The 17,585-nt window shown below is 50.1% G+C and overlaps 9 protein-coding genes and 1 non-coding gene across 10 annotated transcripts; 3 read left to right on the forward strand and 7 right to left on the reverse strand.

Annotated features, from left to right (window-relative positions):
* Positions 1–378: 378 nt before the first annotated feature.
* VFPPC_09200 (hypothetical protein) lies at positions 379–2,568 on the forward strand (the record flags this gene model as incomplete). The annotated part of the gene is made up of 1 exon (XM_018287776.1): positions 379–2,568. The coding sequence occupies one exon, from the start codon at positions 379–381 to the stop codon at positions 2,566–2,568; it is 2,190 nt and encodes a 729-aa protein (XP_018140924.1).
* A 138-nt stretch (positions 2,569–2,706) lies between these two features.
* VFPPC_09199 (hypothetical protein) lies at positions 2,707–3,795 on the reverse strand (the record flags this gene model as incomplete). Its single annotated transcript, XM_018287775.1, has 1 exon — positions 2,707–3,795. One exon carries the CDS (start codon positions 3,793–3,795, stop codon positions 2,707–2,709), a length of 1,089 nt encoding a protein of 362 aa, XP_018140923.1.
* A 959-nt stretch (positions 3,796–4,754) lies between these two features.
* VFPPC_09198 (lipase) lies at positions 4,755–5,600 on the reverse strand (the record flags this gene model as incomplete). Its single annotated transcript, XM_018287774.1, has 1 exon — positions 4,755–5,600. One exon carries the CDS (start codon positions 5,598–5,600, stop codon positions 4,755–4,757), a length of 846 nt encoding a protein of 281 aa, XP_018140922.1.
* Positions 5,601–7,393: 1,793 nt separating this feature from the next.
* Positions 7,394–8,056, reverse strand: VFPPC_16462 (hypothetical protein; the record flags this gene model as incomplete). Its single annotated transcript, XM_018294215.1, has 1 exon — positions 7,394–8,056. The coding sequence occupies one exon, from the start codon at positions 8,054–8,056 to the stop codon at positions 7,394–7,396; it is 663 nt and encodes a 220-aa protein (XP_018140920.1).
* Positions 8,057–8,549: 493 nt separating this feature from the next.
* Positions 8,550–10,315, reverse strand: VFPPC_09194 (C6 zinc finger domain-containing protein; the record flags this gene model as incomplete). The annotated part of the gene is made up of 2 exons (XM_018287772.1): positions 8,550–10,077; positions 10,155–10,315. The coding sequence occupies 2 exons, from the start codon at positions 10,313–10,315 to the stop codon at positions 8,550–8,552; spliced, it is 1,689 nt and encodes a 562-aa protein (XP_018140919.1).
* Positions 10,316–11,110: 795 nt separating this feature from the next.
* Positions 11,111–11,209, reverse strand: VFPPC_17318. Its single transcript has one exon. It is a non-coding gene; the product is annotated as a tRNA-Leu (tRNA).
* A 775-nt stretch (positions 11,210–11,984) lies between these two features.
* On the forward strand, positions 11,985–12,544 carry VFPPC_16461 (hypothetical protein; the record flags this gene model as incomplete). The annotated part of the gene is made up of 2 exons (XM_018294214.1): positions 11,985–12,134; positions 12,197–12,544. The coding sequence occupies 2 exons, from the start codon at positions 11,985–11,987 to the stop codon at positions 12,542–12,544; spliced, it is 498 nt and encodes a 165-aa protein (XP_018140918.1).
* Positions 12,545–12,661: 117 nt separating this feature from the next.
* On the reverse strand, positions 12,662–12,952 carry VFPPC_09193 (hypothetical protein; the record flags this gene model as incomplete). The annotated part of the gene is made up of 2 exons (XM_018287771.1): positions 12,662–12,747; positions 12,805–12,952. 2 exons carry the CDS (start codon positions 12,950–12,952, stop codon positions 12,662–12,664), a joined length of 234 nt encoding a protein of 77 aa, XP_018140917.1.
* Positions 12,953–13,454: 502 nt separating this feature from the next.
* VFPPC_09192 (dynactin subunit) lies at positions 13,455–14,849 on the reverse strand (the record flags this gene model as incomplete). The annotated part of the gene is made up of 3 exons (XM_018287770.1): positions 13,455–14,633; positions 14,689–14,748; positions 14,808–14,849. The coding sequence occupies 3 exons, from the start codon at positions 14,847–14,849 to the stop codon at positions 13,455–13,457; spliced, it is 1,281 nt and encodes a 426-aa protein (XP_018140916.1).
* A 1,075-nt stretch (positions 14,850–15,924) lies between these two features.
* On the forward strand, positions 15,925–17,556 carry VFPPC_09191 (RTC4-like domain-containing protein; the record flags this gene model as incomplete). Its single annotated transcript, XM_018287769.1, has 1 exon — positions 15,925–17,556. The coding sequence occupies one exon, from the start codon at positions 15,925–15,927 to the stop codon at positions 17,554–17,556; it is 1,632 nt and encodes a 543-aa protein (XP_018140915.1).
* Between the last annotated feature and the right edge of the window lie 29 nt (positions 17,557–17,585).

A 17,585-nucleotide genomic window follows, 5' to 3' on the forward strand; every position in this document is an offset into this window, starting at 1 on the left:
CTGCTTCGCAAGGGCCGTCGGCAACTCGAAGTCTATTCCAGTCCGGGTATCAAAGATGTCAGGTGAAACCACGACATGTGAACACCAAAGGATACATCAGCGCCTGCCTTGATACTGCCGATCTTGAAGCTACTCATCGCTGCTGCTTGGTCCAACAACTTGACGTTACTCCTCTGTCCCTTTCCAGGTTGCCACCATGGTTCGCGCTTCTACCTTCACCGTGGTCGCGTCGTGGACGAAACATTCCCACCATGCCTTGATAGCCATTGGGCAACACATTCCGTTCACTGTACTACCTCATCACCACTACTTGGCCTAAATTTCTTGGATAGCCTCTGTTGGAATCGTCTGCTTTTCTGTCTTGCCACGCGCGGCGAGATGGGCCTTCTAGCATCTATCCCCAAGGCAAACAATTCATTACACAGCACATTTGATATACACCATCCGCGATCCCGGGTTGTATTTCTCTCGAAACGCCCTGGTCGATCTCGCTGCTCTGTTCGCAAATCACCTTTTGCAAAGCACTCCCAGTTCAAGCAACCAGAGCACAGCAGGCATGATAACGGCTCTCAAATCAAGCCTCGACGGGAATTTGACAACGACATTTCGCCTAGCACATCGAGTAAACCAGGACCATCATCAGCATGCACAAAGACGTCATCAGAAAACAGCCCTAAGACTCGACGACAACTACACAAATCAGACTCTCCATTCGACTTGAATTCGTTTCCTGAGCCACCTTCTGCAATTACAATTATGCAACCAGGGAAATGCAGCCTTCGCAAGGCTACTAATTCTGCACGTAGGCATGCCGCACCGAAACCTCCATTGGCCTTGGCACAGCGCAAACTGCTTGTTCCCAACCCGCGACGACCGGCCAATGCCCGCCAGAGTCTAATGGACGCCGCCAGCGACTTGGTCGACCCTTCAAGGCGTCAATCCGTTGATTCTGTGCTTGTAGCGGCGGTATCTCGAAGCATTGCCCAACAGTTTCGATTAGTCTCCAAGCTTTCAAGCAGAACCTCGTCTCACAACAACCCATCACGCACATCCAGCCAGCAGAATGCTTTGAACCGATTCACCAGAGACCTTGAGTCGTATGCAAAGCAGACAGAAGCCAAGGGAAAGGCTTCCAATGTCGCGCCAACGCCGCCAGGAGATAACGCAACACTTCATACAGTCTCAGACCTTCTCCCTTATCGTCCTCAGCTGCGTGCTGCAGGGCTGGCGGTTACTTCCAGAGAGCAAGGTCAAGGTGTACCTCATTACTTGAAGCAGCTGCAGCCGGGCTTACCACCGCCTACACTGCATCGACAGCGTGGTCATGGCCGACACCAAGTCACGCAACTGGACGGATATACTGGCTCTGGACCATCGCAAAGCACTGGTACTGAGGTGTCATTCGCACGATCTCAGGACATGGACGAGTTCAGGTACGCACTTATTGACGAGGCACCGGTGCGAAAAAAGAAGCATCGGTCGGCAAAGAAACGACCAGCTCGTCGCTGTCTCCCATGTTTTCCAGCAGAAGAAGACTTGACTACAGATACGGACTGGGCTCACTTCAGGGCACCTTCAGCACGGCCCAAGGTTCTTCAAAAGAAGCCACCCAAGGAAACGAGAGAATATCCACGCAACAAGGCGCTCCCAATCCAGACTCGTGCACCAGAGCCAGTCGGTTCTAGCTCCCACAGCCCTCACCAAAAGTCAACTGCGCAAGAGGAAGGAAACCCGCATGTTCAGGAAGCAGCTTACGAATGGGATAGACCAAACTTCATCACCACAGGAAGGAGACACTCCATGACAATGCCAAAGCCTCAGCCCCGTAATAAAGCGTGCTATATCGGGCATCGGCATCGACACGGCGCGGAATCACAAGAACGAGTTGGCAATAACTCCATGGCCGTTTCAGACCATGCTAAACCGCTTGGGTACAATGGCACTATCCAGACCCGTCAGCCAGGTCGCCCTCCTCCAAGTGTAGAAGCGCCGCCGAATGTGTCGGCGAAGCCTTCCCAATCTCAACGTGGGAATCAGGTCGATACGCTCTTGACCAGTCAGACAGATGGCCAGCGAGGGCGAGGAACCGGTGCGGGGGCTACCTCAAGTCGTCAGCGACCTCCCCGGTCGATTCGCAACAAGAAGCAGCCTGTTTCCCAGTATGATCCATATCACATTGGAATCTGCTGCCCCAAGAGTCGAGGCGTTCCAGCCATGTTAACCGCCCGGCCCAACATTCCCAGAAGGACATCATCTATCCAAGGCAGCACTGACTCGATCGAAGTCGACTACGACGACCGAGAAATATCGGATCGTGATGTTCTTAGAGGTCTGCACATTGCGGCATCTGCCGCGTGCAATGAAGAGATTGATGCTTTTGTCCGGAACAAGACGGGGCTTCGAATCCGTCGCTTTCTCGCCGACCTGATGGCGCTGGAAACTCTGACCGCCGTCCGAGCCGGGGAAGATGATGAGCAGCATGCCAGAAGAAGGCGAGCAGAGATGAGAAAGCTCAAGCAACAGGTGCGACGTTCGCGCGAGGTGGTTATGGCCGGGGGTCTCATCTGAATGTGTAGGGAGGGTTCAGGAAGGAAGCATCTTCTCCTACGTTGAGTTTGCGGTGATATTGTATTATTATCATGACCGTTTTAGTGTATGCTAGTACAACAAGGCTACAGTAGTGCTTTAACACAAACTGCAAGGCATTCACACCCCCTCGGCGTCTTTTTTCTCCTTCGCAACTCTAACCCACGCCTTTGGTATACCGTTTTCGATTCTATATGCTTCCGTATTCCTCTTGTACGCCTCGATAAACTCCTCCCTCCACCCTCCCTTGCAATCATCCGACCAAATCATGGTTCCAAAAGACCACTCAAGCAGACTATCCGCCCTAGCACCACACGGCGAATCCAGCAACCCAATAGCAACGTCAACCATTTCCGGTCTATCGTCAACCGCGTAAAACACACACGCCGAGCATCTGGAGCAGAAATATCGCTGCACGTCATCCGAACTCTCGTAAAAAGCGAGGGTGCCGAGTCTGGGATCCGTCTTTTCAGTAACGGCCTTTTTGAGTGCGATGCTATTATCTGGGAAGGGTGTGCCGTCCGCGTAGGATATGTGCTTCAGGAGGGAGAAGGTCCAGTTTGTGACGTCGGCGGAGGAAAAGGAGCGACGGCAGGAGTTGCATGCGTCGAAGCCGGCTAGGAGTTTGTGTGTGGTGGGTTCTACGAACCATGGGATGGGGGATGTGTATTGGCCATTTTTGAGGATGAGGTTGACGCCTTTGCAGTGGCAGTGGAAGGGGGTTTCCGCTGTGGACGTTTCAGTTGGGATTCGTTTCGGTGGTGAGGATAGCTGTTCGCTGGCATGGGGTGCGCCGTTCCAGAGTGTAGGTGTGTGGATGTTGAAGAGCCATGGTGTTGCGCCGCCGTCGAGAGTATCTGCTATGTGGGTGTGGTTTGTGATTTCGAGGTGGGGGACGTTGTTGAGGATGCCGGTGCTGATGAGGAGGGTTGGGGGGGATGACGGGGCGTGGATGTGGTATGCTATGAGGGAGGAGCATTTATTGCAGAAGAGGATGGTGGTTTTGTTGGAGATGTTGTAGGTGCTGAGGGAGGATGAGGTTATGGTGGTGATGGGACCGGGCCAGGGGGTGGATGTGTGGTAGAGTGCGCCGGAGATGTTGCGGCATGTGGTGCAGTGGCAGGCTGTTGCCTGGAGGGGGGATGGGGGGAGGGGGGTTGTGAATGTGTGGGCTTTGCAGAGGCATTGGGCTGTGAGGGTTTCTGCCATGGTGGTGATGCTGGTGGTGATGGTGTGTTGGTGTTGCGAGGGTTGGGTTGGTTGTTGGTGGAAGCTGGGTGAGGTGGAGAGGTGAGATTTATATGAGTAAGAGGGAGATGAGGGTTATATGAGTAAGAGGGTAAAAGGGGTAAGAAAGGCTTGTTATGATGTTGTTTTGTGGTCGTGAATTTCAAGCTTGTTGCGTAGGCGGGCTGTGAACGAGATGAGTGAGCGGTGGGGATAAGTTGGCATAACGCTTAGGATCCTTGTCAGCTGTGTTAGCTGGCATGACACTTTGGCACCGAGGAGCTCAGCGTGTCGATCGTGATTGATGCTCATTTTTGGTGGTAAGAATTAAACTAAGGTTAATTGTCAATTGCTTCTGCGGCTGTGAGGTGAGGTTTGCGATGACCGAAACGGCAGTGATGAGTTACGGCTCGGAGTATGTTGACAGTACTCACCTTATCTACCTACCCAAGTATCCAAGTAGAACCAGAATGGTGCTGCAGGGACCTCGCCGAACATGCAAGTGAGGATAATATATATATGGGTGTGTTTTTCATGGCAGACTTCTTTCTGGCATGGGGGTTAGACTGCCAAAAAATTGAAAAGGCATGTAATGTAAGTGGTCAACTTTTACTCTCGGTCACTTTCACATATATCTTGAGATCCTACCAAAGCCTAACTTCCACCGAAAGTCATTGCGTAACGCTGTTTGGAGAACCTCTCACAAGCTATAAGTGAGAAGTCGACTTGCTCTAATGCACAATATGGATGTATGATATACGTCCAGGAACTACGCTGAGTACCCTCTCACAGAGATAAGGAAACAGAGCATTTAGTTAACAGGACATACATACCAAGTAATACATTATGAGGGCATCATACTAATAACCGTACTCCTGCTTCACGCGATATATCCAACTCAATACCTTATATACAATCATTACCTCACATTAAACCCTTCACTACTTCCCCGGTGATCCCAACAGACAGAAAAACTTCCTCCCAACCTTCTTCTCCAACGAATTCAACACCAAATTCCACACATTCAAATCATACGCCTCGCCAATATGTCCCACCGGATCCAACGGACAATAATCCTGCACGTAGATATTATTCACGCCCTCCTCATCAATAAACGACGTCTTGGTCGGCGTAACCAACTCATCATACTTGCTCGCAATGACCGTCACCGTCGTGCCCTGCTGCACAATCGGCTGCCCATCATTCAATTTCTGGATCGCCGCACCACCGGTAACCAAGTCCGCGCACGCCTTGCACCCAAACGTCTTCAAAATGTCGTTGACGCCGTTGTCTATGCCCAAAAGCTGCGCGAGCTTGTACAGTCCCCCGAAGGAAGTCCCATGTGTAGGCGGCGCAATCGCAACAATGGTGTCAATGATGGACGAAATGCCGCCGAACTTGGTCGTGTAGAGGGACTGGAATGCGCCCTCGGAGTGGCCTACCAGGTCGACTTTGGGAGAGCCCGTCTTTTGCTGGACGTCTTTGACAAAGGCGGCGATTTCTTGGGATGATTGGGCGATGGGCTGGAGACCGCCGACGAGGGGGAAGTTGGGGTAGTCGCCGTAGGTGAGGGAGAAGGTGCAGAAGCCTTTGGTTTTGAGCCAGGTTTCGAGGAAGTTGAGGTCTTCGTAGTAAGTTGCGCCGAGGCCGTGGAGGAGGACGACCGGGTTGCGGGAGGATTTGCAGGAGAAGTCGTTGTGGGAGAGGTCGCGGGTTGATGGTGGTGATGATGTTGGGATGGCGGTTGCGGCGGCGACGAGGGCCAGGGATGGGAGTGAGAAGCGCATTTTGAAGGTCTGAATTGTTAAAACTATGAGGAGAGAGGGATGTGTATCTGGGGAAAACAGAGGTTTATATCTGTTCTGTTGTCACTCACCTCCCTCATGTATGTCTTGGAGGTTGTCACCCTTCAAATATCCAGCTCACCTCGACAACTCTACAAAGCGGGGAACAACATGTCCAGTGTATACCTCGGCTCAAACTAACGAATTACTCGAGAAATTCGTGAGGGGGGTCACAGCAAAAAGAAAAGAAAAAAAAATAGTCCCAATTCGGAGGATTTCACACTTCATACCGGCACTAAAACTAAAGCCCACATGGGACGGTCTGAATGCTACCCAAGTCTTTCTTACCCACAACACTACATGGGACTTGCATATTCCCCATTCTAGCTGGGTAGCGTGAGCAGGACAGGTACCATTGTTGGACCAGACATGTTAAGCTGGATGTTTGCGAAGGGTGCTTGCTGACAAGGGCAATGCAAGACAAGGGTATGTGATGTCGTCACAGCTGAAGCTAAGCCCATGGAAATTACCTGTGGAGTTTGCTTTTCACAGGGCAACCGTCAGACTTGCCGGTCGGTTATGAATCTTTTCTCGTTCTTTTTTCGTATTTTCATCATTTGTGATGGATTTTCAAAAGCAACAGGTCGACAAGGTATCGCCGGGTATATGCCCGTTGTGCCCGAGACTCAGACTGAGACATTCAACCCTGTTGGCGAGCTGAGGTCTCAGATTTCGGCGTCATCTGAGTGGGCTGCGGTAGCCGCCGTTCTCCCATGTGCAATTTGTAGTTTGAGTTTGTGATTGTAGATTTGTTCTGCGTGCCTGGACTGGGTTGGGTAATGTGCGATATGGAATGTCACCCTTCAGTCGCTGTGGAGTCGTCAGCAAGTTTGTACCTCGTTGAAGAGGCCCAATTCGGCTAATGCGAGGGGAAATCTTGGGGTCGGAATTTGGGGTTATGGCGGTGTTCCGAGGCGTTGGGCTGCATCTTGGCTTTTTGGCTTGATCGGGCGGGATCTGTGCGATGAAATGGATCTTTATCTAGATGGGTTGGGGAGCCGAGAGGTGTTTCGATTGGCTTGTGATTTATGGAGTTGGTTTGAACGAACGATGCTGGGGTTTTGAACGAGGATATGAGCATGCGCGACATTGAAGGATGTTTAATGCTGACTTTGTTGATCAAGACGTTGTTGCAGGTCTGTAGCTTCCATCTGCAGTCTTGCAGAATAATATATGTAAGCGGAGTTACACGAAATAAAGTATATCAGGTTCCTGATGACCATAACATCATACAGTCCTAATACTTTAATTTAAGCAGGTACTATTCTGTATCTAGGTAGTTATACAACGTCTCTAATAACCTACGTACGATATCTAAGTACGACAGCTCATATGCCTCAGTACTTTCAACATCGTAGGAACAGCCATACGCTTTTCTAAATTAGAACTTAGTTTATACTTCCATTACCTCGGTCCTGATCATGTCAACTTTCAATAAGACCACGTCTAAATGAACCACCGTATGAAACTATCCACGTCCATACATCACGCCCAACCCAAACACAACTCCTATAAGCCTGCAATCTCATCAACACCCATCACATCTCCAACAAGAGTAACTCTTCCGAGGCCACATCAAGTTAGCCTACACCTTCCCCAACTTTCCATCCTCGGATCGTACCGGCCACACTCACACATCACCACCACAACTCACATCACCACGTGAAGATACCCTCACAAACACAAACCAATGCAATTAAACAAAAACTACCAATAACACACAGCATCCAAAAACCCTACAGATGCGCCAAAATCCCCTTCCCAACCTTCAGCGGCACCCTCAACCGCTCATCATCCTCCCCCGACCCCAACAGCTCCTGCACCCTCGGCCACGCCATCCTAAACTGCTCCCGAAAATACTCCTCCGCCGCCTCACTCCCCACCATACAACTCAGAATATACCCCGTCACAAGATTACAACTATACAGCAACGCCTCCCCCTGCACCTCGCGAACCGCACCGCACGCCAAGTCACACTTCCCCCCGCACGGCTTCTCCAGATCCTGCGAACACCCATCAACAAGCCCCTCCATATACGACGCCATATCCCCCGCCGGCGAGTGCAAAGCCTCGGCTGTGATGTTCTGTCTGCCATGGAAGCTCGTGGCGTAGAAGCGCAGAAAACAGCGGAGACTGTGCTGAACAGAGGGTCCGTTGCTCGAGGGCTGTGTTGCCGAAAAAGGGGAGAGGGACTCGCCGCCAAAGTTGTACGCCATGTTGAGGATGAAGCCTGTGTCTGTGCGGAGGTGCTTGATCGGACTGGCGGGGTGGTAGGACGGGGGGACGACGTCGAGGAGCCGTTCGATGAGGGTCTTGATGGTGTTGCTGTGTGTGAGGATGGCGTTTTGGTGGGTGGGAGAGATGTACCACGCGGAGTGGATGGTGTCTTTGGAAGTCATGGTGGTGATTTGACTGGAATGGGATTTGCTGAGCGTGAGTTTGGGTTGAGAGTTGGGACATGGAATTATATTGGTTTTAAGGTTTAAATGTTGGTGGTGTGTTTTGTGAGGTGTGTGAATGGTGGTTGATTCTTGGTACAAAGAGCCTTTGGTCGATTCCCACTGAAACAGGGCATGATTCGGGTATCTTTGTTGGAACAACTCCTTTCTATTTTTTCAGTTTCGGGCAGATATTGGCCCTTGTTGCGACGTACACATTGGCTTGTGGGTGCTGTTACTTTTGATGTCGGGAATCACTTACATCCTTTGTGATGCCTCTTGTTATATACTGAGCCACACACTATAACATTTTCATATCTTATACACAGTACATAAAATAATAATAGATCAGATCTTTATTTTATACAAATGTGTAATACTTTCTGCGCAACCACAACACCGAGATTCTGCCACCCATAACACCAACTACATCTCTTCAATCTCCTCCAAGGCATCAATCCCAAGTAACGCGAATCACTGTCCCCGGCTTATTCTGCTCTCGATCCAGCCCCGTCCTCAGCGTATACTCAACACCACCCGCCTCCAGGAAATTGTAACCCCCCGAACATCGATGAAATCTACACACAAACATGGCGTCGACGCATCCACAAACACCATCGTCCTCCTTGACAGGCCTCATCAACGACCCCTGCTCGAGCTCAACCCTCGCCTCCAGAAACATGGTGTGCAGAGTGCCATCCCAAATTAGATCTCGCTGCGGATACCGCTTCAACAGCGCAATAACTCGCCGCCGTACTCTCAGATTACAACAGAATATACCCAGAGGCCGCAGGACCGAGCACACATTCACAGAATACGAAAACACAGGCGACGACGTGTCTAGATCCATCACCCCCTCAGCTTCCTGAAGTAGAGCCTCCGCCTCATCGACAAGCCTCTCGAACTTGTGCTGATGCCGCCAGTATGTCTCTGTTTTGGGCTCTTTGTACAAGGCGCGCGGGATATCCTCAAAGTCGCACAGCAGCCGTAATAGACGAATACTGTGCAGGTCCTGGCGCTCGAATTCAGCCCGTCGCTCCAGAGTACGGAACCTCATCTTCCACGACCGTAGTCTCCGCGCGTAATCTAGTTTGACGTCCCGAAACGGACGGACTTGTAGCTCGTCGTCGCGGCGGGGATGGGGACATCCTCCGCAGATCCATGTGCCGTAGTGGAGAGGCACGTATTCGACGTAGGCTTCTGCGACGGATTTGAAAGGCTCAGTGGATGCTCTGTCCAGATCTCGCGATAGTCCGCCTGGGAAGTTGTCGCTGAACTCGTCGAATTGATACTCTAGATATTGGATGATTTGGACTAGAGTGTCGTGGTGCAGACGGCCAGTATGTGACGATCCCGGTGATGTAGGTGACAGTTCCCAGAATTTCCAGCGGTAGAAGAGAGGCAGCATATTCTGTATATGAGCTATGGCTTGCTTTGTGTCTTTGGTGTTTCTCTGGGCGCAGCAGATGCCTACGTAGAGGATGCTGGCGAATAGGACGGTTTCCTTGTCAAAGTAGGAGAGGTGCGCCTTGCTCGTGAGATCAACGAGGTGCCGTATGGATATGTTGTATTGGGTGAGGGAGAAGGTGTAGTACTGTTTTGCGAGGAGTTGGTCTGCTTCGCTTTTGCCGAGCCTCATTCGGTGATGCATGGCTGACAATGCCAGACTGGCATGCCATATTGCCGGGTATGCCTGCGTGGCGAGTAAAGCATCGACTGTCCAGAATGCCTGGTATGTTTGGCCAAAAGGTCCAATGAGTTGATGGACGGTTAGTGTGCGAAGGAGGTCGAATATTTGCGTCTCTCGGGGGTTTGAGTCCACGCCCTTGGGTCGCGGTGATACATGGAGTGGCTGTTCAAGTGGTATGACAACTTCAGACTCATCGATGAGGCCATTCGTGGAAATGTACTTGCATGTGCGGCCGAGGGATAGACAGCGCCTACAAAAGGGCTTCGATTCATCGCATTTTATTCGGCGAGCTCTTTTCAATGGATAACATCAGCAAACGACAACTTCATCCAGGAACACCATTGACCAATTCAAGGTCAATGGCTGTACAGCGGCGCATCCGTACCGGCAAGTAAGACATCCTGTTTTTGTCTTTGGGGCCCATCGTTTTCGCCGCGGGTATGCAGGTTGCTCCATTGATTCTGTCTCTTGAACCGCCTGCATTGCGTCGTTTGAAGATTAGAGTTTGCTTGTTCCATCGTGGGAGGCATGGTTCAGTTATAGTTGTAAGATTGCATGTGCAGCCGAGTTCGGAGAATGTGGCTACTGAAGTAGACATCAATTGATATTACTAGAGATCGGCTGTGTCGCCTCAAAAGTCCGGTTTGAGATGCAAGTGTGTTTATATAGGGAAGGTGCAAGTGAGACGAGTTGCTCCATTGGCTGCCCAAAATTGTAAAACGCGGTCCAATGTAACTCTACTATGCTATGTTTGGCAAACCTACTGCAGAGTCGAAGCCTCTCATAGAAGTCGACGCGGGCACATTCATGGTTAAGTATTAAGTAACGGCAGATATGCATTAGGGGCCAAAGTATTCAACCTGTTTTGTTGATATCAAGATATCATTCATGTTCGGTCGGCATTGGCCAATCCCGCGCAACACATTGACCAACGCACTATGCAACTCAGGCTTGTTGCAGCATTTCCACGCTTGTGAATTGAGGCCTCGAACATTTTGCCTTTTGAGTAAGTTCAGTTGCCGAATGAAGCGCCGACGCCATCCAATTTCGCGTCATTGAAAATTGACAAAGGAAAAAAGTCACAAGTAGAATCAGCCTCAGTGCCGTCCCAACAAATCATCTCATCCTTCCCCTTAGCACCACTACTTCAGCATCACACAATACAACCTCACGTAAGCGTCACCCAACCCAAACAAACCAAGTAACGGAACGACGTCAAACAAACAAAAGAGAAGCAACAAAAATAAAACAGCAATCAATGTTTCCAAAATACCAAACAATGCGCACCATAAAATTAATTCTTGGTCGCACGCAAAAAAAAGAAATGATGAGACTGGGACTCGAACCCAGGAGGATTGCTCCATCAGGAAACAAGCATTAAGGTGACCTTAACCTGACGCCATAACCAACTCGGCCATCTCACCAATTGTTTCATACTGTCACGTGAACTTATTTGGCTATATGAATGTAGGTCCAGGATCTAAATTTCCGTCTTGTTAGAAACAGGTTATCAAGCAGTTGGATGGATAGTAATATCACGGCCTAATGATTTGAGGGTTTCTATTTCATGATGAGTCAGATTTTTAGGCAGAAACAAGTTGTAATTAAATTTGAGAGCTGGAGCATGTGCGCCTCCTGCATCGATTCAACAATTGAATGTTCCTACGGTTGACTAAGGTTGAGACAGAGTATGACACCTCCCTTGATTCAGACTTATATAAACACATTCATCAATTCCAACGGAGATGGATAGTTCCTGGCAACGTAGAAAATAAATAATTCCCAATCTCGATGCCTTCGCAGAGAAGTCTTGCTGTATTTGGCCTTGTTACAGGGTAGGCAAGTCATCCAATGAGCTATCAACGCGAATGATTGAAATACAGCATCGGCACAACGATCTGGGATATTGAATTGATTGTGAACTCCCAATCTTGCATCAAATTAGTCGTCGTGCTTCTTCGCATTCTGCATATCTCCAACTGCGCCTCATTGTTGATCGAACCAGCGCCAAGATCTGGCCTGGGCTGAGGCGTTGCTTCCCCGCACAGAGGAATTCAACACCGTTCCCGTGTCAAGCTTACTTGACGTGTATCAGACACATGCATCAACCCCCAACAGCCTACCATTACACCTTTGCACTTGCGTGAATTTCAAGACCGTTTGATTGTACTAGTCTTCTCATCCGAAGTCCACACGACCATGGCATCGTCGCTACAAGCATCAGACATTGATGCTTTCCGCAGCAATTTCACGGCTGCCGAGAGCAACCACGACCATCTGCTCCGGTGCTGGGCACAGCAAACTTGTGGAGGATGCCTAGACACAACAGAATGCAGCTGGTGTCCCTATGTGAGTTCCAACTTCACTCATCTCCTGAAGCATCCACTAATCGTAGACTTATTCAATTGCAGACTTGGTCATGTATTCCCAATTCATATCGCGTTCCGCTCCTGGCTCCAATATACAATGAGCGGATCTGCCCTCATCCGGCTGAGCGATGGGAAGTGCGCACGCATCCATTTGGATGCAATGTGTCGACTACAACTAGCTTGACTGCCATTGTTTCCGTAGTGGCAACATTGGTCCTCGCGCTCATTGTGCTCACTGCAGTGATTCTGATCCGCCGACTACGACGCTCCTCCAAGCAGTTTCCCAACTGGAGGCGGTACTTCACCATTCGACGACGCACCGACAATTCATCACAGGAGCGCGATCCTCTGCTTCCCGCCCAAGGGAGGGGTCAGGAAGAAGGCGCCTAGCAGTGATTGAGCAGACACTGCCATCACCTATTCGACACTGACAACGCCCAAACAGTGGCCATTCATCCGGCCGAGCATGGGACACGCGGATTTAAATCTATCAACAAATTCTCATCATCAACCAGAGCTGACTGGAGGTATAATGGCGACCTCGTCAGACTCTTGGATCACTGGTGCACTGGCATCGCCAGGAGCAGGAATATCTACATAATCAAGATTGACTGTGACCAGACAAGAATCCAAAATCTTAGCCTGCATACCAGGGTATTTGGACTCGAGCTCAGCGAAGAGCTTGCTCAGTGGTAGTGGTGCAGGCCAGGTCTCAGAGTCCCTGCCGGTAAATGAGCTGGCACCGGCAAAGTAGAGCACCTTGAAATGACCCTTAGGAGGGTTGGAAGTCGAGGACATCGCAGTACGTAGATTATAGTTTCTATGCGCCAATTGCAATGTTAGCAACCAGCTTGTCTCAGAAAGTGTTCATATCAGAAAAGACAATATCGAGACCTGGGTCAGAGATCTTGGTGATAAAAAGATACATCAAAGAGTATTCAGGTAATACATGCTATTAGAGCATCATTCCAGGTGTAAAAAGAAGAACTACAGTAAATTTAGCTGTAACTTACCAGAATTAAGAGAAAAATTCACCGTAATTATGTACAAGGTGCGGTGGAACTTCGTCCGGCGAAGTTTGGATGAGGAAGAAAAGTTGGTGGAGGAGCAACTACAGGCGAAATTAAATGCCACGACCCGCCACGTGATCGCATTCTGCCACAGCTGGCGGCACCGCCCGCGAACACCATTTCCAAGTACAACACATGACAGGAATAAAAAGCGATGGGACAAGTATAGATCTTCAGTTAATCTACGTCTTATTGGGTATCATAGTGCGAGATGAAAGCCATTAGAACAATCAGGACAGCTTGGCCATGCGTTCTTCCAGATCCTTCACCCAACCTTCCATGACCTTCATGTTTCCCTTGACAGTGGCATCACCCTGCGTCATTGCCTCTTCCATCTTGTCAAGTCCTTCTTTCCATTGCTTCAACTCCTCCGTCATCTCAATCTGCTGTGTTTCGATACGCTCCAGCGTCTGACTGGCTGTCGCGGCATCCGCATGGATGGCACGAAGTGATCGCAGGCGGTCCAATAGAGGTGGCAGCATTGGAGTGAGGTTCTCAATAGTGGGCAGAATCCCGTACAAAGCATTGATTTTGGATTCCTGTTCCGACTCGTCGGTTGAGGATTGCACTTGCTTGCCTAGTTCCTCCCGAAGTGCCTTTGCCTTTTCCTTGGAGTCGTTGAGCTTGTCTTGTTCTGATGCCAATGTCCGCACTCGCCGGCTAATGGCGTCTAGATTCGAAGTAGATGCTTGGGCTAGTGTTGAAATTTGCTTTTCCATGTTGTCCAGAGTGGGTAGAATTGCTCTCGGCAATCCATTTGCACCGGCTTCTGTCAATGATGACGAGCTGATGCCCAGCGCCTTCTCCAGCATGAGTAGCCGCCGATCGAAGTCGGCAGCCTTTGCCAACGCATGGCTCTGCTCGTACGTTGGTGCGTATGTAACAGTATATGTCGGACCGTCTCCTGCCGGGACTTGTTCTGCTTTGGTGGTTGATGATGAAAAATGTGGCTTTGCCAGACGACGTGACGTCTCCACGCCGGTTGGTTTCGCTATGTCGTCGAGGACTTGACTCAAAGTATCCAATCGTTCATCTGAAGGTGCTGGGTCTTTGGATTCTTCTGTAGCCGCGGCTTTCCTTTTCGCATATTCATCTTTGGCCTCTGCCACCTCTCGTGTTAGCCGCGCAATCCGCCTCTCCAAGCTCTCTTCGTCTTCGTCGTCGGACAGATCGCCAAACTCATATGTTCCGTCCTGTAGTATTCGCTGGCGGCGACTGGACGCCTTGTATGATTTCCTTTTCCCGTCTACTCGGTCGGAGAAATCTACCCCATTTGCATCGACGTTGGTTGGGAGGAACCGTGAGCGAGCTTCGTCAATGCGTAATCTGGTTCTTGAAATCCCATGGCTATCTTCGTCTTCGTCGACATCGTAGAACTCGTCATCAGATTGTGCTCTGTTTGTTGTGGTCTGATACGTAAATAAGCATAAGGGACATTGAACTGGGGCACAGGGGTCTACGTACCGGTACGGTTGAGTTGTCGTCTGTCAATTCGGGCGTCTCGTAAATGTCGGGGGCTGAATCCTATTCCTGCATGAGCAATCTGTAGTACCGGTGATTGGATTAATACAGTAAAAGTTTACCAGGTCGGGCAGGGCCGCGTATTTACGATTGAGAGTCGCCATGATGAGCTCGTCAATCCAGACTCCAGAGCCTGGGGTGCTCGTTGACGAGACGCGTTCTGCGGTTATTGGTTAAGGGAGAGTCTCTAAAAACGGCACCACAGCTCAGCAGATGAAGAGAAAAGCTGTAGCCGGAGACTCGGAGGATTCTCAGCCCAGTTCGATTGCCTGGAGTTGTTCGTCGCTGGTCAGTCAGGCGGAATGACGATGCCAACCCAAAAGAGGTCCAGGGGGATTTGCTGCTCGTGGCAGCTTCGTCCAACTGATGCTGGCCAATCAATCACCGTCTTCAATGGCTTTAAGCCCCTGACATCTGGACGCAACGGGGCTGAATCCAGCACACTGGCCCTGTCCAGCATGGCGGGGCTCTTTGATCCTCCCCAATCCCCCACACTTCAACCTTCCAAGGTTCAATGTTGAATTTCTCAGCCAGTCCTCGCCCTTGAGAGTGGCACATTAGCTTGCATTCGAAAAACGGACAAAAATTAGGATGAGCCTTCTCCTAGGAACACAATTAGAAGGATCTTTTGTGTAAAATCAACTATAATTATCTTTACAGTAATTATCGCAATTATCTTCTCCAAATTAACTGTAAAAACTTGCTGTAAAATTAGCTGCACCTACTAACTCTGCTGTGGTTTCTGCCGTTTTTCGGCTGCGAGCTAATGTGCCACCGTAGCCTTGGTCGCGTCCAAAAGCCAGCGTCACGCGTCAACGTCCGTTGTCGCACCAAGCAAAAGCTTCCCGACTTACAACATCTAGATACCCACGGAACACGCCCCAGCCACGCACAGTTGGTCAGTACATCATTGCAGCTGCGTCATCAGTTTTCCCATCTTTACAGAAGTCTTGCACATTACAGGAAAAGACGGCATTTTAGCTTCACTGCTGGCAAGCCCAAAACGCCAGGTAGCATCCCACACTGGAGACTGCATCGGTTACTTTCGTCGCTGCGAAAACGACCACTATGCTGCATTAAGGCGCCGACGACCCTTTGCAGGCACCTCGAGCCTTAGATGCTTCAGTACATGGCCGCTTGTATCATATTTGCTTGTTCGTTGAACCCGTGGTAGACACCATGGGCGGGCTTCTCAACAATGAACCGAAGCTCAGAATGGCTCAACGGAGAATTGGCTTGAACCGCAACCAAAACACCCCATCTCTTCTATCTCGGCATAAGCCTCCTTACAAAATCAAGGTGCCGGAAACGATTGATGCTCCTCCAGTATCCAGCAGCGACGAGGACGATGACAGTGACGCCGGTTTCGTCTCTCCCATCAAGCCGATTGCCCAGCACAAATCGCCTTCTAAAAGCCCCCAGAAGCTAAACATGAAGAAATTATGCTCTCTGATCGATAGCTCGGAAAGCTCAGGAGAGGGAGACGAGCGGGCAGCACGGGCCGGTATCAAAAGCACCAATTTTGGCACAACGAAAGGGACCATGACAACACGAGAAACCCGAAGTAAGAGGAAGGATTCACCGGTCGAACGAACAGAGAACGCCAAGGATGCAGACAGTAAGAGACGGAGAATGGGTGAAACCGCCCAACGAACTCAACGCAAGACATCCAGGAGCACCCCGCCAGCCAGCTCGGGGGAGCATCTTAGGGACGAACTAGGATTCACGAAGATCAGGAGAGCCAAAGCAACGTACGGGAAAAAAGAGAATAGCTCACAGGAGGTACCGGTTAAGAAAGGTTTGACAGACACTCAACTTACGCCGTCAGATACTAATGCTGAGGTAGCGCTGAAGAAAGATTCGGCAACTCTACGGGTTCCGGCCGTGTTGCAAAGTCCTGAGCGGACCAAGAAGAACAAGCTTCTGTTACCTTCCGATCTCCCCCCTTCGTCACCTGAGGACAAACCGAAACTCAAATTATCAAGTTCCTTCGGATCATCACAATCCTCCCCTGGTGGCAGAAGGGAGAAGAAATTACGGAAATTCAAAGCAGTAGAACGGTCTCCATCGCCCCCTCCTGCAGTTTTCAAGATGCCTGCGTCAATATCAGATCTCCAACTTCGAAAATCGAAGAATGACGCAATAGAGGATTCACTAATAGACGACCAGACTGATGTCCAGAGCCAAACTGATCAGGTTGTGAAATCCAATGTGGACGACGATGGAGAAAGTGCAGAAGCAGCAGCGACGTGTCCCTGGTGCGGGGAACCTGTTGATAAGATGTTACTCGACGACTTTGCCAAAGGGAGACGATTGAATGTTCGACTACAAAGCAAATTTTGTCAAAAGCACAAGAAGCAAACAGCGACGGAGTTATGGGAGCAAAAGAGCTATCCTGAAGTCCAGTGGGGTGGTCTGGAAAAGCGCTTTACAATGCATCACGAATTGCTGCTGAACATTATAAACGGCGGAGACTCGCACTTCCGCTGCATACACAAAAAGAACATTTCGTCTGGAAAAGCAAGGTCCATGAAGAAGGAAGGCAATATGAACCCGGGATACTACGGACCACGTGGATTCAACCTGATGTGCGACTATTTAGTCAACGAATTTAGCGACTTGCTCAAGAAGAAAGCGGTGGACGACAGGGTGATTTCTGGCCGTGGATCAGCGGCGTTCATCCAGACCGTCCTCGTGGCAGAACTGGCCGTCCGGCTCATCATGGACGACATGAATGTTACCGAGGAAGAAGCACGCGATATCCTGGAAGAGAGCAAGGCACTGGGTGAGATGATTCACGAAGAGACATGATTTGCAATATGACTGAGCGATAGCGACAT

The sequence above is a fragment of the Pochonia chlamydosporia genome, chromosome 6 (genome assembly GCF_001653235.2).
Source record: "Pochonia chlamydosporia 170 chromosome 6, whole genome shotgun sequence".
Taxonomy (NCBI): domain Eukaryota; kingdom Fungi; phylum Ascomycota; class Sordariomycetes; order Hypocreales; family Clavicipitaceae; genus Pochonia; species Pochonia chlamydosporia.